Source organism: Scyliorhinus canicula, chromosome 18 (genome assembly GCF_902713615.1).
Source record: "Scyliorhinus canicula chromosome 18, sScyCan1.1, whole genome shotgun sequence".
Taxonomy (NCBI): domain Eukaryota; kingdom Metazoa; phylum Chordata; class Chondrichthyes; order Carcharhiniformes; family Scyliorhinidae; genus Scyliorhinus; species Scyliorhinus canicula.
The window spans coordinates 7,395,745-7,421,123 of NC_052163.1; the positions used below are offsets into that span (position 1 = coordinate 7,395,745).

Below are 25,379 nucleotides of genomic sequence, written 5' to 3' on the forward strand. Positions count from 1 at the left end.
CCGTGGCCGTGCCCGCTCGCTGCCACACTGAGAATCCTTCCCGGAGAATCCCATGGCCGGACTGGGAAACCCGCGGCCGTGCCCGCTCGCTGCCACACTGGGAAAACTTCCCGGAGAATCCCGCCCAACGGGGCCGGACTGGGAAACCTTCCCGGAGAATCCCATGGCCGGACTGGGAAACCCGCGGCCGTGCCCGCTCACTGCCACACTGGGAAAACTTCCCGGAGAATCCCGCCCAACGGGGCCGGACTGGGAAACCTTCCCGGAGAATCCCGCAGCCAGACTGGGAAACCCGCGGCCGTGCCCGCTCGCTGCAACACTGAGAAACGTTCCCGGAGAATCCCGCCAAGGGCAGCCGGACTGGGGAACCTTCCCAGAGAATCCCGCCCAGAGCAGCCGGATTGGGGAACCTTCCCGGAGAATCCCGCCCAGAGCAGCCGGACTGGGGAACCTTCCCGGAGAATCCCGCCCAGAGCAGCCGGATTGGGGAACCTTCCCGGAGAATCCCGCCCAGCGGGGCCGGACTGGGAAACTCTGGCTGGTATTAGGCTGGCAGTAATGTACCAGCTGCTCTGCTGCTCCAGCACATCCCCCCGGCCCTGTAACCGGATCCAGGGGCTGGGCTGCAGCAGGAAGTGGGGCCTGGCGACTAGGCCGCGCCTCCCGCCCGATGGGGACTCAGCGGAAGCGAATCCGTCGACATCGGCCCGGAGTCGGCGGCTCTCCGCGTTCCGGCGGCCCCGCAGCAAATGTCATTCGGTGATTTGAGCGGCCGCTTGCGGCGCGGCTCTGGGGCCTCAGAGGAACTGGAGGCCGAGGCTCCGGGCCTCAGAGTAACTGGAGGCCGAGGCCCCGGGCCTGGCGCAGGCCTCAGGCCGGGTGAGTGACCGGGGAACCTGGGCAGCGGCTTCTCCAAATGTCCCCATTAAACATTATTGTAAATAAGTAATGATTGAGGCTGTAGGCCGGGCTCGGGCTGAGTTATATCACGGCTCCATCCCGCACTCAGTTTTGGACATGAGGAATGTTTACACCAGTTAGACTGGAATCTGACTCCAGCCAAACTGCCCTCCAGCCCAATGTTTCTCAGGGGCTTTCTCCCCTCAGCTAAACTCTCATCTTCCTACAGATTTGGGAGTTTAAACATCCACAAAGCTGACCGGTCTGAAACTACACAAAGGTTGGGAAACCTCCTCCAACAGGTATGTTTAAAGTATTCATTTGTATTTATAAAGATGGAAATGTTATGTTTTCCAGAGGTTGGGGAAGGGGATACCTGTGGAACAGGAAGATTTTTAATAAAATGAGGAGGATTTGAGACTAGCGACGCAGTAGTGAGAGTTAGTGACTGAAATAGAGACCATGTCAGTCTCTATTAGAATGGCAAACAGTGGAGGCTAAAAGTCAACAGTGAATCCCGGCCCTGGTAATTCCAGTGGTAATGGAATAAAACATTAAATTTACTCCCGGGGGGCAGCACGGTGGCGCAGTGGGTTAGCACTGCGGCCTCACGGCGCTGAGGTCCCAGGTTCGAATCCCGGCCCTGGGTCACTGTCCGTGTGGAGTTTGCACATTCTCCCCGTGTTTGCGTGGGTTTCGCCCCCACAACCCAAAGATGTGCAGGCTAGGTAGATTGGCCACGCTAAATTGCCCCTTAATTGGAAAAATGATTGGGTACACTAAATTTATAAAAAAAAAAAAAAAAATTTACTCCCGGCGAGGTTGGGTAGTTTGCACAATGGTTAGCACTGTTGCCTCATGGCCCCGCGGACCCGAGTTCCATCCCGGCCCAGGGTCACTGCCCGTGTGGAATTTGCACATTCTCCCCGTATCTGCGTGGGTCTCACCCCCACAACCTAAAAAGCTGAACAGGTGGGTTAGGCCTGCTGCCTCACGGCGTCGAGGTCCCAGGTTCGATCCCGGCTCTGGGTCACTATCCGTGTGGAGTTTGCAGATTCTCCTCGTGTCTGCGTGGGTTTCACCCCCACGACCCAAAGGATGTGCAGGGTAGGTGGATTGGCCACGCTAAATTGCCCCTCAATTAGAAAAAATAGATTTGGCCCACTAAATTAAAAACAAAGCTGAGCATGTTAGGTGATTTGGCCACGCTAAATTGCCCCTTAATTGGAAAATTAATAACTGGGTGTTCTAAATGTATATTACAAATTGGAGTGGCACATGGCGCTATGGTTAGCGCTGCTGCCTCATGGTGCCGAGGACCCGGGTTCCATCCCGGCTCTGGGTCACTGTCCGTGTGGGGTTTGCACATTCTCCCCGTGTCTGCGTGGCTCTCACCCACAGCCCAAAAAGATGTGCAGCGTAGGTGGATTGGCCACGATAAATTGCCCCTTAACTGCAAAAAAATTTGGGTACTCTTAATATATATTTCAAATAATATCTCCCAGCTGCACTGGGAAGATCTGAACTAATGTCTTCACAGTATGAGTCTGGGCCCGTACATTACATTAACATTCTTACTGTGGTGCTGCCCACTTAAAAAGGTGCAACATGAATGCAAGTAGTGACTATGGGTTTTCAGTGCACTATGCCAGTCAGCAAACATTCTGGAAAGTTCTACTCCCATTAAACTGCTATTTAATAATGAGTTTGGACTCGACAAAATTAAACTGCCACTAATATTACAGTGGCAATAATTTAAAACGCTCCTCTACGTTATCTCCCTTGTACCATCAGTGGAACTGGTTCCATGCCAAGTGAAAATCTTGGGGGTTGGATTGCTTTATTGACCCCTCTTTTCACGTTATTATTTGATGCTGCTATGTTTCCGTCCTTGTTTTGGGCAGACCAGGAGCGGCCCATTTTTAATTTACCCTCCGTTTGTTTCCTTTAAAATTGAGTTAATTGGACCCTAAAATGCATCATGAGTGGAACTGGATCCATGCGCTGGAGCCGGAAGTGTGGCCTGGCGATAGGGCCTCCCTCCCTAACCGCTGCCAAATGCCCGCTCAGTCACAGGGAGAGGAATCGTGTCTCCCGGCCAGGGAGCTGTGCCGAGCCCCGAGATGGCGCAGGACGGTTGAGTGAACTTAGAAACTGGGCAGTGGCTTTTCCAAATGTCCCCATTAAACTCATTATAAATAAATAATTATTAAACGTGCAGTCCGCGCACATGGGTTTTAGAAAAAATTTAGAGTGCCCAATTAATTTTTTCCAATTAAGGGGCTATTTAGTGTGGCCAATCCACCTACCATCTTTGGGTTGTGAGGGTGAAACCCACGCAGACATGGGGAGAATGTGCAAACACCACACGGATAGTGACCCAGAGCCAGCATCGAACCTGGGACCTCAGTGCCGTAAGGCAGCAGGGCTAACCCACTGCGCCACCGTGCTGCCCGCACGCGGGTATTTATATCCTGCACTCGATCCCCCCCCCAATATGTTTGACTGGAAATGATGAATATTTACACGTGTTAGACTTCTGATGCCGATGAAGAGCACTTGAATCTGACTCCAGTCAAACAAGCCTCCAGCCGATAACTTTTGTTTTTCAAGCGACTTTCTCCCCTCTGCTAAACTTTTATCTTCCGACAGATTTGGGAGTTTAAACATACACAGAGCTAACCGGACGGAAACTGCACAAAGGTTGGAAAACCTTCAATAACTGGTAAGTTTAAAGTAAAAACGGAAATTTCACGTTTTCCAGAGGTTGGGGAAGGGGATACCTGTCAAACAGGAAGATTTTTAAAAAGGGGATTTGAGACTAGCGACGCAGTAGTGAGAGTTAGTGACTGAAATAGAGACCATGTCAGTCTCTAATAGAATGGCAAACAGTGGAGGCTAAAAGTCAACAGTGAATCCCGGCCCTGTTCACTGTCCGTGTGGAGTCTGCACATTATCCGCGTGTTTGCGTGGGTTTCGCCCACACAACCCAAAGGATGTGCAGGTTAGGTGATTTGGCTATGCTAAATTGCCAATTATTTGGAAAATTAATAACTGGGTATTCTAAATGTATATTACAAAATAATTTTGTCCAGCTGCACTGGCTGGATCTGAACTAATGTCTTCACAGCGTGAGTCTGGGCCCGTACATTACTTGTCCGTTACATTCCTACTGTGAGGGCAGCACGGTGGCCTAGTGGTTAGCACAACCGCCTCACGGCGCTGAGGTCCCAGGTTCGATCCCGGCTCTGGGTCACTGTCCGTGTGGAGTTTGCACATTCTCCCCGTGTCTGCGTGGGTTTCGCCCCCACAACCCAAAAATGTGCAGAGTAGGTGGATTGGCCATGCTAAATTGCCCCTTAATTGGAAAAAATAATTGGGTAATCTAAATTTATAAAAAAAAACATTCCTACTGTGGTGCTGCCCACTTTAAAAGGTGCAACATGAATGCAAGTAGTGACTATGGCTTTTAAGTGCACTATGCCATTCAGCAAACATTTTGGAAAGTTCTACTCCCATTAAACTGCTATTTAATAGTGAGTCTGGACTGGACAAAATTGAACTGTTGCTAATATTAAAGTGGCAATAATTTAAATTGCCCCTCTATGTTGTCTCCCATGCACCATCAGATGAACCGGTTCTGTGCCCGGTGGGCACCGCGGGGTTGGATTGATTTATCGACCCCTCTTTTCACATTATGATTGAATGCTGCTCAGATTCCGTTCTTTCTTTGTTATTTTTGGGAAGTGCCCCGACCGGGAGCGGCTTCGTGTAACTGATTTGTTTTCTTTAGTAAATTGAGTTGATTGGACCCGAAAAGGCGCCATGAGTGGAACCAAATCTGTGAGCTGGAAGTGCGGCCTGGCGACAGGCCCTCCCCTCCATCCCTCCACTGCCGAGTGACTGCTCGCTCGCAGGGCGGTGAACCGTGTGTCCCGGCCGGGGAGCTGGGCCGAGGCCCCGTGATGGGCACATGCCGGGCGAGGGGGAACTGGGTAGCGGCTTTACCAAATGTCATCATTAAACTCATTATATATAAATGTAATTATTAAACCTGCTGCCCGCACGCACGGGTTAATTTATATCCTGTCTCGATTTTCTCCCACACCCTCCCAATGTTTGACTGGACATGATGAATGTTTACACGTGTTAGACTTCTGATGCTGATGAAGAGCACTCGAATCTGACTCCAGCCAAACTACCCTCCAGCCAATAACTTTTGTTTATCGAGCGACTTTCTCCCGTCTGCTAAACTTTCATCTTCCGACAGATTTGGGAATTTAAACATCCGCAGAGCGAATCGGTCGGAAACTACACAAACCTCCTCCAACAATGGGTAAGTTTAAAGTATCAATTGTATTTCTAAACGTGGAAATTTCATATTTTCCAGAGGTTGGGGAAGGGGATACCTGTCGAGCAGGCGGATTTTTAAAAAGGGAATTTGAGACTAGCGACGCAGTAGTGAGGGTTAGTGAGTGAAATAGAGACCATGTCAGTCTCTAATAGAATGGCAAACAGTGGAGGCTAAAAACCAATATGGACACCTCGGGACAAATGGCCGCTTTCCGTACTGTTTGTACCGAGAGGTAATGGAATAAAACATTAAATTTACTCCTGTCTAGGGGTGGCACACGGAGCAGTGGTTAGCACTGCTGCCTCATGGCGCCGAGGCCCTGGGTTCTATCCCGGCTCCAGGTCACTGCCTGTGTGGAATTAGCACGTTCTCCCCGTGTCTGCGTGGGTTTCACCCCCACAGCCCAAAGATGTGCAGGGTAGGTGGATTGGCCATGCTAAATTGCCCCTTAATTGAAAAGAAAAATTGATTAGTCTTAGTGTAGATTTAAAATTTCCCGCAGCTGCACTACTTGTCCATTAACATTCCTACTGTGGTGCTGCCCCCTTTAAAAGGTGCAACATGAATGCAAGTAGTGACTGGGTTTTCAGTGCACTATGCCATTCAGCAAACTTTCTGGAAAGTTCTCCTCCCATTAAACTGCTGGATAATAGTGAGTCAGGACTCGCTAACATTAAACTGTCACTAATATAACAGTGGCAATAATTTAAAACGCTCCTCTACGTTATCCCCTTGCACCATCAGTACAACCGGTTCCGTGCCTGGTGAGCATAGCGGGGTTGGATTGCTTTATTGACCCCTCTTTTCACGGTATGATTTGATGCTGCTAAGTTAGTGTTTTGGGCAGCGCCCTGACCAGGAGCGGCCCATTTTTAATTTACCCTCAGTTTGTTTCCTTTAAAATTGAGTTAATTGGTCCCTAAAATGCACCATGAGTGGAACTGGATCCATGGGCTGGAGCCGGAAGTGCGGCCTGGCGACAGGGCCTCTCCTCCCTCCGTGCCGCGGCCGATGGAGTCAGCGGAAGTGAATCCGTCAACATCGGGCCAGTGGCCGCGGGATGACATCAATCGGCGGAAAGTGTCATTCGGTGATTTGAAGCCCGAAGGGCCCGCTGGCAGCCCGGGTCTCGGGCCGAGGAGCAGCTCCAGGTTGAGGCCTCGGCCTCCGGTCACCCGGCACACCGTTTACCGAGGGGGCTGGGAACTGCTGCTTCGGCGGTTCCGGGTCACACCAAGGGGGTTACCTTTGCCGGCGAGAATCTGCTCGCTCGCTGGGGGCTTTACTGTGTCTCCCGCCCAGGGAGCCGCGCCGAGGCCCCAAGACGGGTGCAGGCCGCAGGCCGGCTGAGTGACTAGGGAAACTGGAGGGCGGATTCTCCAAATGTCATCGTTAAACTCATTATAAACAAAAGTAATTGTAAAATATGCAGCCCTCGCACGAGGGTAATTTATATCCTGGCTCGATTTCCATCCCCCCCCCACCCACCCAATATGTTTGACTGGACATGATGAATATTTACACGTGTTAGACTTCTGATGCTGATGAAGAGCTCTCAAATCTGACTCCAGTCAAACTACCCTCCAGCCGATAACTTTTGTTTCTCGAGCGACTTTCTCCCGTCTGTTAAACTCTCATCTTCCTACAGATTTGGGAGTTTAAACATCCACAGAGTGAACCGGTTGGAAACTGCACAAAGGTTGGGAAACCTCCTCCAATAACAAGTACGTTTAAAGTATTCAATTGTATTATAAACACGGAATTTTCATGTTTCCCAGAGGTTGGGGAAGGAGATACATGTCGAGCAGGTGGATTTTTAAAAACGGAGTTTGAGACTAGCGATGCAGTAGTGAGAGTTAGTGACTGAAATAGAGACCATGTCAGTTCTGTATTAGAATGGCAAACAGTGGAGGCTAAACGTCACCATGGACCGCTCGGGCCAAATGGTCACTTTCCGTACTGTTTGTACTGAGTGGTAATGGAATAAAACATTAAATTTAATCCCGGCGAGGTTGGGCAGTTTGCACAATGGTTAGCACTGTTGCCTCATGGCCCTGAGGACCCGAGTTCCATCCCGGCCCCGGGTCACTGCCCGTGTGGAATTGGCACATTCTCCCCGTGTCTGCGTGGGTCTCACCCCCACAACCTAAAAAGCTGAACAGGTAGGTTAGGCCTGCTGCCTCACGGCGTCGAGGTCCCAGGTTCGATCCCGGCTCTGGGTCACTATCCGTGTGGAGTTTGCAGATTCTCCTCGTGTTTGCGTGGGTTTCGCCCCCACAACCCAAAGGATGTGCAGGTTAGGTGATTTGGCTATGCTAAATTGCCCCTTAATTGGAAAATTAATAACTGGGTATTCTAAATGTATATTACAAAATAATTTTGCCCAGCTGCACTGGGTGGATCTGAACTAATGTCTTCACAGCGTGAGTCTGGGCCCGTACATTACTTGTCCGTTAACATTCCTACTGTGGTGCTGCCCACTTTAAAAGGTGCAACATGAATGCAAGTAGTGACTATGGCTTTTAAGTGCACTATGCCATTCAGGAAACATTTTGGAAAGTTCTACTCCCATTAAACTGCTATTTAATAGTGAGTCTGGACTGGACAAAATTGAACTGTCGCTAATATTAAAGTGGCAATAATTTAAATTGCTCCTCTATGTTGTCTCCCATGCACCATTAGATGAACCGGTTCTGTGCCCGGTGGGCACCGCGGGGTTGGATTGATTTATCGACCCCTCTTTTCACATTATGATTGAATGCTGCTCAGATTCCGTTCTTTCTTTGTTATTTTTGGGAAGTGCCCCGACCGGGAGCGGCTTCGTGTAACTGATTTGTTTTCTTTAGTAAATCGAATTGATTGGACCCTAAAAGGCGCCATGAGTGGAACCAAATCTGTGCGCTGGAGCTGGAAGTGCGGCCTGGCGACAGGCCCTCCCCTCCATCCCTCCACTGCCGAGTGACTGCTCGCTCGCAGGGCGGAGAACCGTGTGTCCCGGCCGGGGAGCTGGGCCGAGGCCCCGTGATGGGCACAGGCCGGGCGAGGGGGAACTGGGTAGCAGCTTTACCAAATGTCACCATTAAACTCATTATATATAAATGTAATTATTAAACCTGCTGCCCGCACGCACGGGTTAATTTATATCCTGTCTCGATTTTCCCCCTCCCAATGTTTGACTGGACATGATGAATATTTACACGTGTTAGACTTCTGATGCTGATGAAGAGCACTCGAATCTGACTCCAGCCAAACTACCCTCCAGCCGATAACTTTTGTTTCTTGAGCAACTTTCTCCCGTCTGCTAAAATTTCGTCTTTCGACAGATTTGGGAGTTTAAACATCCGCAGAGCGAATCGGTCGGAAACTGCACAAACCTCCTCCAACAATGGGTAAGTTTAAAGTATCAATTGTATTTATAAACACGGAAATTTCATATTTCCCAGAGGTTGGGGAAGGGGATACCTGTCGAGCAGGAGGATTTTTAAAAGGGAATTTGAGACGAGCGACGCAGTAGTGAGGGCCACGCTAAATTGCCCCTTAATTGAAAAGAAAAATTGATTAGCCTTAGTGTAGATAAAAAAATTCCCGCAGCTGCACTACTTGTCCATTAACATTCTTACTGTGGTGCTGCCCCCTTTAAATGGTGCGACATTAATTCAAGTAGCGACTATGGGTTTTCAGTGCACTGTGCCATTCAGCAAACTTTGTGGAAAGTTCTCCTCCCATTAAACTGCTGGATAATAGTGAGTCAGGACTCGCTAACATTAAACTGTCACTAATATTACAGTGGCAATAATTTAAAACGCTCCTCTACGTTATCGTCTTGCACCATCAGTACAACCGGTTCCGTGCCTGGTGAGCATAGTGGGGTTGGACTGCTTTATTGACCCCTCTTTTCACGGTATGATTTGATGGTGCTAAGTTTCCGTCCTTGTTTTGGGCAGCGCCCTGACCAGGAGTGGCCCATTTTTAATTTACCCTCAGTTTGTTTCCTTTAAAATTGAGTTAATTGGACCCTAAAATGCACCATGAGTGGAACTGGATCCATGGGCTGGAGCCGGAAGTGCGGCCTGGCGACAGGGCCTCGCCTCCCTCCGTGCCGCGGCCGATGGAGTCAATGGAAGTAAATCCGTCAACATCGGGCTGGTGGCCGTGGGATGACATCAATCGGCGGAAAGTGTCATTCGGTGATTTGAAGCCCGAAGGGCCCGCTGGCAGCCCGGGTCTCGGGCCGAGGAGCAGCTCCAGGTTGAGGCCTCGGCCTCCGGTCACCCGGCACACCGCTTACCGAGGGGGCTGGGAACTGCTGCTTCGGCGGTTCCGGCGAGAATCTGCTCGCTCGCTGGGGGTTTTACTGTGTCTCCCGCCCAGGGAGCCGCGCCGAGGCCCCAAGACGGGTGCAGGCCGCAGGCCGGCTGAGCGACTAGGGAAACTGGAGGGCGGATTCTCCAAATGTCATCGTTAAACTCATTATAAACAAAAGTAATTGTAAAATATGCAGCCCTCGCACGAGGGTAATTTATATCCTGGCTCGATTTCCATCCCCCCCCCACCCAATATGTTTGACTGGACATGATGAATATTTACACGTGTTAGACTTCTGATGCTGATGAAGAGCTCTCGAATCTGACTCCAGTCAAACTACCCTCCAGCCGATAACTTGTGTTTCTCGAGCGACTTTCTCCCGTCTGTTAAACTGTCATCTTCCTACAGATTTGGGAGTTTAAACATCCTCAGAGCGAATCGTTCGGAAACTACACAAAGGTTGGGAAACCTCCTCCAATAACAAGTACGTTTAAAGTATTCAATTGTATTATAAACACGGAATTTTCATGTTTCCCAGAGGTTGGGGAAGGAGATACATGTCGAGCAGGTGGATTTTTAAAAACGGAATTTGAGACTAGCGATGCAGTAAAGGAATAAAACATTAAATTTAATCCCGGCGAGGTTGGGTAGTTTGCACAATGGTTAGCACTGTTGCCTCATGGCCCTGAGGACCCGAGTTCCATCCCGGGTCACTGCCCGTGTGGAATTTGCACATTCTCCCCGTGTCTGCGTGGGTCTCACCCCCACAACCTAAAAAGCTGAACAGGTAGGTTAGGCCTGCTGCCTCACGACGTCGACGTTCCAGGTTCAATCCCGGCTCTGGGTCACTATCCGTGTGGAGTTTGCAGATTCTCCTCGTGTCTGCGTGGGTTTCACCCCCACAACCCAAAGGATGTGCAGGGTAGGTGGATTGGTCACGCTAAATTGCCCCTTAATTGGAAAATTAATAACTGGGTATTCTAAATGTATATTACAAAATAATTTCGCCCAGCTGCACTGGCTGGATCTGAACTAATGTCTTCACAGCGTGAGTCTGGGCCCGTACATTACTTGTCCGTTAACATTCCTACTGTGGTGCTGCCCACTTTAAAAGGTGCAACATGAATACAAGTAGTGCCGATGGCTTTTAAGTTCACTATGCCACTCAGCAAACATTTTGGAAAGTTCTACTCCCATTAAACTGCTATTTAATAGTGAGTCTGGACTGGACAAAATTGAACTGTCGCTAATATTAAAGTGGCAATAATTTAAATTGCTCCTCTATGTTGTCTCCCATGCACCATCAAATGAACCGGTTCTGTGTCCGGTGGGCACCGCGGGGTTGGATTGATTTATTGACCCCTCTTTTCACATTATGATTGAATGCTGCTCAGATTCCGTTCTTTCTTTGTTATTTTTGGGAAGTGCCCCGACCGGGAGCGGCTTCGTGTAACTGATTTGTTTTCTTTAGTAAATTGAGTTGATTGGACCCTAAAAGGCGCCATGAGTGTAACCAAATCTGTGTGCTGGAGCTGGAAGTGCGGCCTGGCGACAGGCCCTCCCCTCCATCCCTCCACTGCCGAGTGACTGCTCGCTCGCAGGGCGGAGAACCGTGTGTCCCGGCCGGGGAGCTGGGCCGAGGCCCCGTGATGGGCACAGGCCGGGCGAGGGGGAACTGGGTAGCGGCTTTTCCAAATGTCACCATTAAACTCATTATATATAAATGTAATTATTAAACCTGCTGCCTGCACGCACGGGTTAATTTATATCCTGTCTCGATTTTCCCCCACCCAATGTTTGACTGGACATGATGAATATTTACACGTGTTAGACTTCTGATGCTGATGAAGAGCACTCGAATCTGACTCCAGCCAAACTACCCTCCAGCCGATAACTTTTGTTTCTTGAGCAACTTTCTCCCGTCTGCTAAAATTTCGTCTTTCGACAGATTTGGGAGTTTAAACATCCGCAGAGCGAATCGGTCGGAAACTACACAAGCCTCCTCCAACAATGGGTAAGTTTAAAGTATCAATTGTATTTATAAACACGGAAATTTCATATTTTCCAGAGGTTGGGGAAGGGGATACCTGTCAAGCAGGAGGATTTTTAAAAAGGGAATTTGAGACTAGCGACGCAGTAGTGAGGGTTAGTGAGTGAAATAGTGACCATGTCAGTTCTCTAATAGAATGGCAAACAGTGGAGGCTAAAAGTCACCATGGACCACTCGGGACAAATGGCCGCTTTCCGTACTGTTTTACTGAGTGGTAATGGAATAAAACATTAAATTTAATCCTGCCGAAGTTGGGTAGTTTGCACAATGGTTAGCACTGCTGCCTCAAGGGTGGCATGTTGCGCATTGGTTAGCACTGGGTCTGCGGCACTGAGGACCCGGGTTCGAATCCCGGGCCTGGGTCACTGTCAGTGTGGAGTTCGCACATTCTCCCCGTGTCTGCGTGGGTTTCACCCCCCACAACCCAAAGATGTGCAGGTTAGGTGGATTGGCCACGCTAAATTGTCCCTTAATTGAAAAAGTGAATTGGGTACTCCAAATTTATTTTTTAAAAGCACTGCTGCCACATGGCATCGAGGACCCGGTTCCATCCTGGTCCTGGGTCACTGTCCGTGTGGAGTTTGCACATTCTCCATGTGTCTGCTTGGGTCTCACCCCCCAACCCAAGATGTGGAGGCTAGATAGGTTGGCCACGCTAAATTGCCCCTTAATTGAAAAGAAAAATTGATTAGTCTTAGTGTAGATTTAAAATTTCCCGCAGCTGCACTACTTATCCATTAACATTCTTACTGTGGTGCTGCCCCCTTTAAAAGGTGCGATATTAATGCAAGTAGCGACTATGGGTTTTCAGTGCACTGTGCCATTCAGCAAACTTTGTGGAAAGTTCTCCTCCCATTAAACTGCTGGATAATAGTGAGTCAGGACTCGCTAACATTAAACTGTCACTAATATTACAGTGGCAATAATTTAAAACACTCCTCTACGTTATCCCCTTGCACCATCAGTACAACCGGTTCCGTGCTTGGTGAGCATAGCGGGGTTGGACTGCTTTATTGACCCCTCTTTTCACATTATGATTTGATGCTGCTAAGTTTCCGTCCTTGTTTTGGGCAGCGCCCTGACCAGGAGCGGCCCATTTTTAATTTACCCTCAGTTTGTTTCCTTTAAAATTGAGTTAATTGGTCCCTAAAATGCACCATGAGTGGAACTGGATCCATGGGCTGGAGCCGGGAGCCGGAAGTGCGGCCTGGCGACAGGGCCTCGCCTCCCTCCGTGCCGCGGCCGATGGAGTCAACGGAAGTGAATCCGTCAACATCGGGCCAGTGGCCGCGGGATGACATCAATCGGCGGAAAGTGTCATTCGGTGATTTGAAGCCTGAAGCGCCCGCTGGCAGCCCGGGTCTCGGAGCAGCTCCAGGTTGAGGCCTCGGCCTCCTGTCACCCGGTACACCGTTTACCGAGGGGGCTGGGAACTGCTGCTTCGGCGGTTCCGGGTCACACCAAGGGGGTTACCTTTGCCGGCGAGAATCTGCTCGCTCGCTGGGGGCTTTACTGTGTCTCCCGCCCAGGGAGCCGCGCCGAGGCCCCAAGACGGGTGCAGGTTAGGTGAGCGAATGGGGAAACTGGTGAGCGGCTTTTCCAAATGTCATCGTAAAATATGCAGCCCGCACACGAGGGTAATTTATATCCTGGCTTGATTTCCATCCACCCCCACCACAAATGTTTGACTGGACATTTCTTCCATGTACTGAATGATCTGTTGAGCTGCTTGCAGAAAAATACTTTTCACTGTACCTCGGTACACCTGACAATAAACAAATCAAATCCAATGAATGTTTACACGTGTTAGACTTCTGATGCTGATGAAGAGCACTCGAATCTGACTCCAGCCAAACTACCCTCCAGCCGATTGTTTCTCAGGCGACTTTCTCCCGTCTGCTAAACTTTCATCTTCCTACAGATTTGAGAGTTTAAACGTCCACAAAGCTAACCGGTCGGAAACTGCACAAATTTTGGGAAACCTCCTCCAATAACGGGCAAGTTTAAAGTATTCAATTGTATTTATAAATGTGAAAATTTCAGGTTTTATGAGGTTGGGGAAAGGGGATGCATTTTGAGCTGAAGGATTTTTAAAAAGGGAATTTGAGACTAGCGATGCAGTAGTGAGAGTTAGTGACTGAAATAGAGACCATGTCAATCTCTAATAGAATGGCAAACAGTAGAGGCTAAAAGTCAACATGGACCACTCGGGCCAAATGGTTGCTTTCCGTACTGTGTGTATCGAAATAAAACATAGAATTTTGTCCCATCTAGGTGGTTAGCACTACTGCCTCATGGCGTCGAGGACCCGGGTTCGATCCCAGCCCTGAGTTTGCACATTCTCCCAGTGTCCGCGTGGCTCTCGCTCTCACCCTCCAAAAAGATGCGCAGGCTAGTTGAATTGGCCACGCTAAGTTGCCCCTTAATTGGAAAGAAAAAATTTGGTCCCCTAAATTTATGTTAAAAGAATTTCCCCTAGCTGCACCGGTAAGTTCTGAACTAATGTCTTCACAGCATACCTCTGGGCCTGTAAATTCATAGAATTTACAGTGCAGAAGGAGGCCAATCGGCCCATCGAGTATGCACCGGCCCTTGGAAAGAGCATCCTCTACCCTATCCACGTAACCCCACCCAATCTTTTTGGACAATAATGGCAATTTAGCATGGCCAATCCACCTAACCTGCATATCTTTTGGCCTGTGGGAGGAAACCCACGCAGACTCCACACAGTGACCCAAGCCGGGAATCGAACCTGGGCCCCTGGAGCAGTGAAGCAACTGTGCTACCGCTAACATTCCTACTGTGGTGCTGCACACTTTAAAAAGAGCTACATGAATGCAAGTAGTTATAGGTTTTTAAGTTCACTATGCCATTCAGCAAACTTTCTGGAAAGTTCTACTCCCATTGAACTGCTAGATAATAGTGAGTCAGGACTTGCTAATATTACAGTGGCCATAATTTAAAACGTTCCTCTACATTGCCTCCCACGCACCATCAGACAAACTGGTTCCGTGCTCATTGGGCACCACAGGGGTTGGATTGCTATATTGCCTCCTCTTTTCACATTATGATTTGAAGCTGCTCTGTTTCCGTTCTACCTCAGTGTCCTGAACCAGAGCGGCTTCGTTTAACTGATCCGTCAGTTTTTTTTTAGTAAATAGAGTTGATTGGACCCTGAAAGGCGCCATGAGTGGAACCAGATCTGTGCGCTGTAGCCAGAAATGCGGCCTGGCGACAGGCCCTCCCCTCCATCCCCCCGCTGTTGAATGTCTGCTCTCTCGCAGGGCAGTGAACCGTGTCCCCCGGCTGGGGAGCTGCACCCTGGCCCAAGACGGGGGGAACTGGGTAGCAGCTTTTCCAAATGTCACCATTAAACTCATTATATATGAATGTAATTGTAAAACCTGCTGCCCGCTCGCACGGGTTAATTTATATCCTGGCTCTATTTCCCCCACCCCCACCCAATGTTTGACTGGACATGATGAATGTTTACACGTGTTAGACTTCTGATGCTGATGAAGAGCACTCGAATCTGACTCCAGCCAAACTACCCTCCAGCCGATAACTTTTGTTTCTCGAGCGACTTTCTCCCGTCTGTTAAACTTTCATCTTCCTGCAGATTTGGGAGTTTAAACATCCACAGAGCTAAGTGTTCGGAAACTCGCCTCCAACAACGGGTAAGTTTAAAGTATTCAATTGTATTTATAAACATGGAAATTTCATGTTTTCCAGAGGTTGGGGAAGGGGATGCCTTTTGAGCGGAAGTATTTTTTAAAAAAAGGGGATTCGAGGCTAGCGATGCAATAGCAAAAGTTAGAGACTGAAGCAATCGAATAAAACATTAAATTTAAACCTACCAAAGGGAGGAGGGTGGATAGTGGTGCAGTGGTTCGCGCTGCTGCCTCACGACGTTGAGAACCTGGGTTCACTGTCTCATGTGGGGTTTGCACATTCTCCCAGTGTGTGTGGGTATCACCCACCACCACCCAAAAGAGATGCAGGGCAGCTGGATTGGCCACACTAAATTGGATAAAACGAATTGGACACGCTTAAATATATAAAAATTATTCCTGTCTGAGGTTTGAATTGTCTCATGCAGTCAGTGCATTAATCAAATGCAAGCTGATATGTCGGCTCATAACAATTATTATCCAGAATATTCTGCTTTGAATAGCACAATGGGATGTATGGCATCCTAAACAGCCTGAAAAACATTTAATTTCAACATGGAGGCTGATTGTTAACTCCTGGATTGGATAAGTGTTATGTCTCATTTCGTATCACCTTTATACTCCTGTTTGTTCAATCTAGGATTCAAGAAAGATGGACTGCAGATGCCGGTGACGCCTGGGTTACCGTGTACTTTGATGAAATCTGAATGCAGTACCTGTGACACCTGGGTTACCGTGTACTTTGATGAAATCTGAATGCAGTACCTGTGACACCTGGGTTACCGTGTACTTTGATGAAATCTGAATGCCACTTTTCAGAAACCACATTTTCAATGCAAATCAGTTCATACATAATGCTCAAATTTGTAGAATGTGTAATTTTCCCAGCCCTTTTATAATTGGCAATCATGGCTACTTAAAGCTGTATGTTAATTTAGAAATAAAACAGCTGTTACTATTTCTTATAAATAATGGTGACTTTTCAATGACTCTTATTCAGCTTTAACTGCAGAACCAATATTCCCTCTGACAGAAATTCATTCCCTAATAAAACCAGTTGAAGCGATTGTGAAACTGGTTCTGTCCGATTTTTAAGAATCAGGCTTTAGTCTGATTAGCATTTACCACGTGATCAAGAAACGTTTGCAAATCTACCTTAAGTAATGGAGACGGATTACATTGAACACTGCTTTGCTTGGGACCTCTACACATAGGTAAGACTCCGAATAGGGATTTCACTGGCAAGTTGTACCATGGTTTCCCAAACGTTACTAACCATGGAACCCTTCAACACTTCTGTTGAAGAGAAACCACAAAATTGATCGCTCCTGTGCAAGAGATCCAAATCTACAGATTTATACAAGTCTTCTGTTTCTTAAATATGCATTTATTATAATTAAAAAGTTCTCATCCAAAGTACTTAAATCTTTGCCATTTTTCTGAGAAGTGCACACACACACACGTTCTCTTGCTTGCTCCATGGCCACTTCCCTACCGTGCTCCAGTATTCGCCCTCACCCTGGGCCAGACCTTGCCACTAGGCAGCCAACGCAGGTAACAAGCAGCTTCATAGCCTGGCCTATCGGAGCCTGGAACCCAGTTTAGGAAACCGTGATCTACAAGATGCACTGCAGCAACTTGCTCCTCCCGAACCCATGACCTCTACCACCGAGAAAGACGAGCTTGATTAAAATCCTGGAACTCCCCATCAGCATTGAGGGTGCCTGCAGTGATTAAAGGTGGCAGCTTACTACGGCTGAAGAGTGATGAGCAATCAATGTGGCCCAGCTGCCAACAAGGTGTTAATTTAAAAAACAATCTTAGGTTGAGAAATTAGTTATTGGGGGGAGTGCTCAATGGAACGCACAGGGATCAGTTTTGCTTCTAATTGGATTCAGCAATATGATGGAAAAGGTCGCATTTAAGTGAACTTTTTATCTGCAAAGAAACATGTATTGGAGGGCAATGAAGTTGATCTCTGTCTTTAAAATTATGAAATATTTTGATTGAATGGATACAGAGATAACAAGACTATTAACATAGTCAAAAAATCAACAGGGAAATCCACTACAAAATAGATGATTAGCTGTGAAAGGATGAGATGATTCTTGACTGGAACATAAACGTTGGCATTAGATGGACCAAATGTTTCTGTGCTACTTTTGATTTATATTAATAATATGGACTTGGTACAAGAAATTTGCAGTTGACAACTTACAATGTAAGAACTAAGATAATTGTGATAACTTGACCACAAAAAGATAGTCAAAATGCATTGTTAATAAAGTTTTAAAAAGAACATGGAGTCTAAACATCAAATTTACAGTAACAGAATAGAATCAGAGCTAACCAGTTAAATACCAATACACAGCAACAACAATCAATGTAAATAAGATGCATAATCATAACACTTTTCTCCTCAATACAGAAATACAATGCAACTAATGCCTGATATGCACTTTCATGGCGTAGGGCACTGCACGCAATGTATCCTGTTCACCGTTGAAAACTTCAGGATATCTTTGAACGACATCCTCGGTCACTTGTTTACTTTATCTCACCCCCAATTCAACTGAATTTTCCTGAGCCAGTAGTCTCGGCCTATTCCTTTACCACTAGAAGCCATGACTTTCTGTCCGTCGACCTCCACAGTGGCATAAATAGGCTCTGCACACCCTCATATTAAACATTTTGGAATTTCCAAGTGACTGAGGCTTCCTTGCATTTGAAGTTCCTGCACAGCCTTCGACTTTCTCTTAGCACCCGGCCCTTCTTTGCTAAATGCCCCTTCTTGTTGCACTGGTGACAAAGCGTCCATAAACTTATAATGGTTTGCAAAGTGTGACCCATCCCACTTAAACCTTTTTACTTGGATGCAGTACACCTTGCCTGTGTGCTGCCATTGGCCTTCTGAATATCTTTTTCATTATTGGCAGCCATTTCCATGCCGAGCAATTTCTACAGCCTTATTAAGTGTGTGGCTTCTTCCAGCAATCGCTGCTGAATGCTGTCCTCGTTAATGCCACAAACTACTGCTCAATCCTAGAGGACAAAATTCTGGCCAGCAGTTTGGCGTCCACATTCAATAGGGATATCGGCCTGTAGGACCCACACAGCTCCAAATCCTTGTCCCGCTTCAGGATCAGCGAGATCGTGGCCTGTGACATTGTCAGGGGAAGCACCCCTCTCTCCCGAGCTTCATTGAATGTCCTCATCAACAACGGCCCCAATATCCCAGAGAGCGTTTTGTAGAACTCCACTGGGTACCCATCCGGCCCTGAGGCTTTACCCGACTGCATGGCCTTCAGCCCCTCCGCTATCTCTTCGATCCCGATCGGGGCCCCCAGCCCTTGTACCAGCTCCCCGTCCACCTTCGGGAAATCCAGCCCCGGTGGGGGTTCCGACCTGTACAGCCGACTATAAAACTCCTTAAACACCTTATTCACCCCCTGCTGATTTTCCCATCAGACTCCCATCTCCATCCTTTACTTTCCCCATCTCCCTGGCTGGTCTCTCTTTCTAAGCTGATGTGCAAGCATTCTGCTGGCCTCTCTCCATGCTCATAAATCGCCCTCCTCACCTTTCTCAGCTGCTCTACCGCCCTTCCGGTGGTTAACATGCCGAACTCTACCTCTGTGGTCTCCGCATACCTCTGTGGTCTCCGCATACCTCCTGTCGACCTGTAATATCCTTTACCAGTCGGTCCATCTCTGCCCTGTCTACCCTCTTCCTGTGGGCCCGCATCGAGATCAGCCCCCCCCCCCCCCTAACTATGGCTTCAATGCCTCCCAGACCACCGCTGCCGAAATTCCCCCCGTGTCATTGACCTCCAGGTAGTTCTGAATATATTTCCTCAACCACCTGCACACCTTGTCCGCTAAAAGTCCCACGTCTAACCTCCAGTGCGGATGCTGGGACCAGCTAACTTAGCATCAAATTAAAAGTAACAGAATAGAATTATAACTAACAGCAGTTAAATACGAATATACACAGGTAACAACAATTAATTACGTCACAGCACTTTAAAAAAAATAAATTTAAAGTACCCAATTCCTTTTTCCCCCCCAATTAAGGGGCAATTTAGCATAGCCAATCCACCTACCTTGCACATCTTTGATTTTAAGGTGAGACCCACACAGACACAGAGGAGAATGTGCAAACTCCACACTGACGCGGCCCGGGGCTGGGGTCGAACCCGGGTCCTCAGTGCCATGAGAGCAGTGCTAACCCCTGTGCTGCCCTACAGCACTTACAGATGACATCAGCAATGGATTTAAATAAGAAGATGCATAATCATAACACAGTATAACAACAATAATCTTTGAGGACATAGACAAGAGTGGTTGGTGTATTGTGCAGATACATGGCAAATTAAATTCATTGCCGAAAGTGTGAGGTGGATGAACAATTTACATTTATGTAACACCTTTAATGCAATGGAATGCCCCAAGGCACATCATAAAACAAAGTATGACACCAAAAGATGTGTCAGCTGACCAAAAGTTTGGCCATGAAGAGTTCAGATCGAGTTAAGGCTCTGCTCCGTCTAGCCTTTGTGGTAGCTGGTGTGCAATGGCCATTCCACATAAAAAAAACTCATGCACAGGCGCCTTCCAGCCCTTAAAATAAAGCTCAAGACCTGGAATATCATGATCCTCATGGACAACCCTAACTGTGACGGACCAGAATGGTGACTGTTAGCATTGCACGGGAGCTCAGGCATTTCCACACTGACAACAATGCTCCAAGCGAGGCCCAGAGGGCAAGGAATGCCAACTCAATTATACAAACCAGGGGCTGGTTTAGCTCACTGAGCTAAATCGCTGGCTTTTAAAGCAGACCAAGCAGGCCAGCAGCACGGTTCGATACCCGTACCAGCCTCCCCGGACAGGCGCCGGAATGTGGCGACTAGGGGCTTTTCACAGTAACTTCATTGAAGCCTACTCGTGACAATAAGCGATTTTCATTTTTTTTCATTCTTCTGCAAAGGTAAACCAGAAGATCGCCACCTCCACTGGTTGACTTCACCATTAAAAACAAACTAGCTGGCTGTCCCGGACTCTCCTTGCAGAATGAAGGAACGCCTTATAATCCTTCAACTCATGCTAGCCTCTGTGTCTGCGTGGGTCTAACTCCCACAACCCAAAGATGTGCAGGGTAGGTGGATTGGCCACACTAAATTGCCCCTTCATTGGAAAAAAAGAATTGGTACTCTGTTGAAATCGAAAATAGATGAGGAACTCAGAACTTTAAACAGCTAAAGCACCCCATTCTGAAGATTGCGATAATGCATATCCAGTCAGGAATTCAGATGCCAAGAATTCCAAGTAGCAATGGCCACTTCTTTTGGCCCATGTGTAACTGTAATACTAATTACCTTGGTGACACAAATAACAAACCACACAAGTTGTTAGACTGAAGAATTTATTAAATAAAACATAGCAAGCCAGTCCTTCACAATGTTAATTTGATTATGTGAAGTACAATATGACAATTTATAAGAATTTTTCTTTAATTTGGGTTATGTATAGTGCATTTAGTCCATAGACTCATAATTCATTATTGCACACTTAATTCAGGTCGCACTTAATTCAGGGCCTGACTACAACGAGACATGCAAAGATTTTTTTTCCAGCAGGCAAATATTGCCCATGAAAAGTGAGTAGAGGAGAGCAAGAATGTGGGTTAAGACTGGAATGCAGTCAAATTGTGTTGTGGCCATCACACCCCTTGTATTAGATTGAAACAAAATACAATATTGCACCTACAGGCCTAAATTAAAACAAATGTATAAAATTAAAAAACAACTTTATACACATCTTAAAATATATTACTTAGCTTTAATTAAACATTCTGCAAATAGTTATCAACATTCTCATAGAAACGTCATCTTGAAAGACGATTTGTTAAATCCTTCACACTATAGTCTTCAATTATCTATTTGCAATTCATGTAGTGAATGGCAATTTACACACAAGTTGAATGCCTGCTGTGGTGAAACTCATGGCTCAAGAAATATATGGGGACAAAATATACAGAAAAGACAAATTATAATAGCCAATAGCATAGTGGCACCGAAGCACAAGTAACATTGAAATTTCAGCAGACCTTATATAGAAACATCACATACAAAATAAAGGCTCAGGATGGACATCCATTTTCTCACTGTAGGGAATCTAGAGAAAACCTGGTTTTAAAACAAAACTGACATTTTGAGTTGGCCTACATGACAGATTTCCTTATGCAACATTTCTATACCTTCCCCTTCCTTCATTCAGAAAAACTGCTACCCGGAGCTTCTTCATTAGTTATTTCCAGTAATTTAAAAAAAAGTGAAAGCTTTTAATGTGAACCCATAAAATTTTGCAAAGAAAGTGCCTTCTCAATTACAGAAGCAGCAAGAGCCTCACATCATTTGCTCATATTTTGCAAACTACACCACCAAACAGTAGATCCATTGTGATTAGTTAAGAGTTGTGATTGGCCAATTACTGAACATGTTCGTCTGTCAGTGAAGGACACATTTTAACAAGCCCTAACAATGCTATAAAAGTAGTTGAGTTTTTAAAAAAAACTAATTTCACAAAAATTGGAATAAGTGGTCTGATGCTACTTAACATGCTTTCTTATATGAAAATTCTGACTCCGTTTATATTTATGAGGGACCGGTCTCCGTTGAGATATTTCTACCATGCACTAGAATGATTGTGAGGGGGGAAAACCCTACTAGAACTAAGTGCCTTGCTCTTAAATACCATCCACTATTATGTAGAGCACTCTTACTGTATCCTCTAAGGATTAAGTTTGTGATATCACTGCCAGGTCACAGAAATGTAATCTGCAGTGGTTAATAGCACTGTTCTATACATTACAACATTTTTAAGGAATTGTAACACTTTTTATAAACCATAAATGTAAAACTTGAAAAATATACTTTTATATTATTTATCACAGTGGTTGTCACATAATCCTATAATTCCTCCCTCTTGCACAGACACACCAAGCAAAAGTGGATTCTTTCAGGAGCTGGTGATCATGTTATTTTTGATCATGTGAACTAATAGGGAGATGTCAAAGAGTTGAAGAAATGTGCAGCTAAATTACTCCTGAATTGGGCAAAAAGGATGTGTCAATTTATAATGTGCATTGAATGAACAGTAAAATGTAAGTTGTGCAAATTAATTTACCACACAATCTATAAATTACCATCCAGATAAAAGGGACATTGATCTTGCTTGCAGATGCAAACTTACCAGACTTTGTGTGCAGACGGTCAGCAGAACCCATTAGTCAATAAAAGAGGATGCAGTTGCAAATACACTTCTAATGATAAATCACCACAAAGCAATGAGCTGCAAGTATCCAAGTGCAATTTACATAAAATTAGCAATTATAGACCAGCTTTGTCATTTTAGTGATGCGTTATACTGTACTTTATAAATACTCAGACCCAACAAGGCAATCATGCATCCATTCTGCAGCTGCATCAGGCAACCATTCATTTATCTGAAATCGTCTCTCAGACCTATGAGAACCTGGCTCAACTGAAGCATTTTGGGGCAAACAAGTCATTTACAAGTACAATTACAAATATATGTCTGGGCTTTTATTTTCTTGGAATGGCCTAGGTGATAAATGGGTTATAACAGTATTAGCTGTTAACAATATACATAAAGAGAGAGAGAGAGTCATACACTCAGCAAACTGCACATACTGAGTACAACAAATTGCAAGTATTCCTGGAAAGAAGAGTGGTACGAATGGTCCAAAAGACAGATGGTACAGCTGAAAGCACATGAACAGCAACTTCATAATACTGTAAACATAAAACTTTCGTACATCACAGTCGTTCAGCAACATCTGTTGGTGTCTCCCTTAAAGGCCACACTGTGGATGAACGTGGGTCCATGGCAGAATGCATTATTGGAACATACACATCATCCATATTTGGCATAACGAAAATCTTCTGCAAAATTCAATAAGAAATTGAACTGTTAGAATTCTATTAACACTCCAATGTCCATCACAGTGCTATGCACATTTAGAAGTATCCAATGTCACCTCAATGTGAAGTGGGGAAGACAGAAGAAACGAGGGCTAGCAGCAAATAGGGCCATAGTACAAAAAAAGTGTGTAAAAATGTTAAACGGACATGTCGAAAGATTCTGCATCTGAATGACAGGAGAATTTGGAATAAGGTAGACGAATTAACACCGAAACTTGGTATACACAGGTACAATATGATTGCAATTACTGGAGGCTGACAAAGGCTGGGAACTGAATATCCAAGGGGATTCGATATTTAGGAAGGACGGGCAAAATGGAAACAGGTGGTGCAGCGTTTAGTTCAGGATGAAATCAATGCAATAGTGAAAGAGGATATTTGTTCAGAAACTCTAGATGTACAATCAGTCTGGGAGTGAAGAAGCAACACGGGGAGGTAAGCAGTGGTGGGAGTTATCAATGGGCCTCTAAACAGTAGTGGTAAAAGTAGGGGATGGCATTGAATAGGAAGTTAGAGATACGTGTAATAAAGGTGCTACAGCAGGGGTGGGCAAACTACGGCCCGCGGGCCGCATGCGGCCCGCCAAAGGTATTTCTGCGGCCCACCAAGTCATTAAAAAAAAAATTTTTTTTTTTTTATTTTTAAAATTTTTTTTTTAAGGTTAATGGGGGGGGGGGGGGGGGGGGGGGCTGTTGGGTTACTTACTGGTATAGGGTGGATACGTTGACTTGAGTAGGGTGATCATTGCTCGGCACAACGTCGAGGGCCGAAGGGTCTGTTCTGTGCTGTACTGTCCTATGTTCTATATGAGGCGCCCAGAATCATAACCGGGTGAAGTAATTATTTTACTTAATATACTATGCGGCCCTTTGTGAATTGTGAATTTCTGAATGTGGCCCTTGCACGGAAAAGTTTGCCCACCCCTGTGCTACAGTAATCATGGGTGACTTAATCTATAGAAAGATTGGGCTAACCAAATTAGCTATGGCAGATGAATTCCTGGAGTGTGACAAGATTTGCTTTTAGGAATGAATGTATGCATTGCAACAGTTATACATTCCTTTCTGCTGCAAAAACACAAGAAAAAAGCCCAACCACGACTTAGAAAATAAATTATGGATAGTATTAGACCCAAAGAGGAAACATTTAAGTTGCTAGAACAAGTAGCAAGCATGAGGATTAGTAGCAGTTCAGAATTCTGTAAAAGAGGACAAGGAGATTGAGAAGAAAAACAGAGTTTGAGATTCAACTTGCAACCAACATAAAAGCAGACTGTAAAAGATTTTCGAACTATGTAAAAAAGTAAAAGATTAGTGAATATAAATGTAGGTTCCTTACAGTCTAAAACAGGATAATTTATTATGGAGAACAAAGAACAACTAGGTTGATTCCAGAGAGGAGGGGTTTGTTGTATGAAGAGAGATTGAACAGTTGAGGCCTATACTCTCGAGAGTTTAGAAGAATGAAGTGAGATCAAATTGAGGTATACAAGATGATGGATAAAGCAGACGTGAAGCGGATGCTTCTTCTTGTGGGGCAATCTAGAACAAGAGGTCATAGTCTTAGGAAAAGAGGAAGCAAATTTAAAACGGAGTTGAGGAGAAACTACTTCTCCCAAAGGGCTGTGAATCTGTGGAATTCATTACCCCCAGAGTGCAGTGGATGCTGGGACAGTGAGTAAATTTAAGGAGGAGTTAGACAAATATTTAACTGGTAAGGGGCTGAAGGGTTATGGAGAACGGGCAGGATGGTGGAGTTGAGGCCAGGATGAGCTCAGCCATGATCGAATGGTGGAACAGACCCGATGGGCTGAATGGCCTAATTCTGCTCCTATATCTTATGAACTATTTTAGTTCAATCTTCATGGGGGAAGACACAAGTAAATTCACAGAAATGGTAAGGAATCAAGACAGTAGTGAGAATGAGGAATTGAAAGAAATAAGTATTACCAAAAAGCGTGCTGGAGAAATCAATGGGACTGAAAGGTTTGTAATTCCCAGTTTTCTTCCTCCTGTTTTAAATAGCTGGGTTATATTCGCCACCCTCCAATCTGCTGGGTATGTTCCAGAATCTATAGAATTTTGGAAAGTAACA

The 25,379-nt window shown here is 46.0% G+C and overlaps 1 protein-coding gene and 1 long non-coding RNA gene across 11 annotated transcripts in view; one reads left to right on the forward strand and one right to left on the reverse strand.

Annotated features, from left to right (window-relative positions):
- Window positions 1-447: 447 nt before the first annotated feature.
- Window positions 448-16,696, forward strand: LOC119953543. Of its 6 annotated transcripts, XR_005458042.1 has the most exons (10): window positions 448-879; window positions 1,130-1,202; window positions 3,553-3,625; window positions 5,171-5,236; window positions 6,903-6,978; window positions 8,578-8,643; window positions 9,968-10,043; window positions 11,508-11,573; window positions 15,229-15,286; window positions 15,921-16,696. It is a non-coding gene; the product is annotated as an uncharacterized LOC119953543 (long non-coding RNA). The 6 variants fall into 6 exon arrangements; XR_005458043.1 differs by lacking the exon at window positions 448-879 and having other exon boundaries at window positions 887-1,202; window positions 5,054-5,236; XR_005458046.1 differs by lacking the exon at window positions 448-879 and having other exon boundaries at window positions 887-1,202; window positions 8,461-8,643.
- A 3,991-nt stretch (window positions 16,697-20,687) lies between these two features.
- tex2 (testis expressed 2) overlaps window positions 20,688-25,379 on the reverse strand; it is a 132,654-nt gene continuing 127,962 nt past the window's right edge. For all 5 annotated transcript variants that reach the window (XM_038777914.1, XM_038777917.1, XM_038777916.1 and 2 more), the window contains one exon: window positions 20,688-23,246. In XM_038777914.1, the coding sequence (XP_038633842.1) occupies window positions 23,121-23,246 (126 nt within the window). In that variant the 3' untranslated portion in view covers window positions 20,688-23,120. The remainder of the gene's footprint in view (window positions 23,247-25,379) is intronic.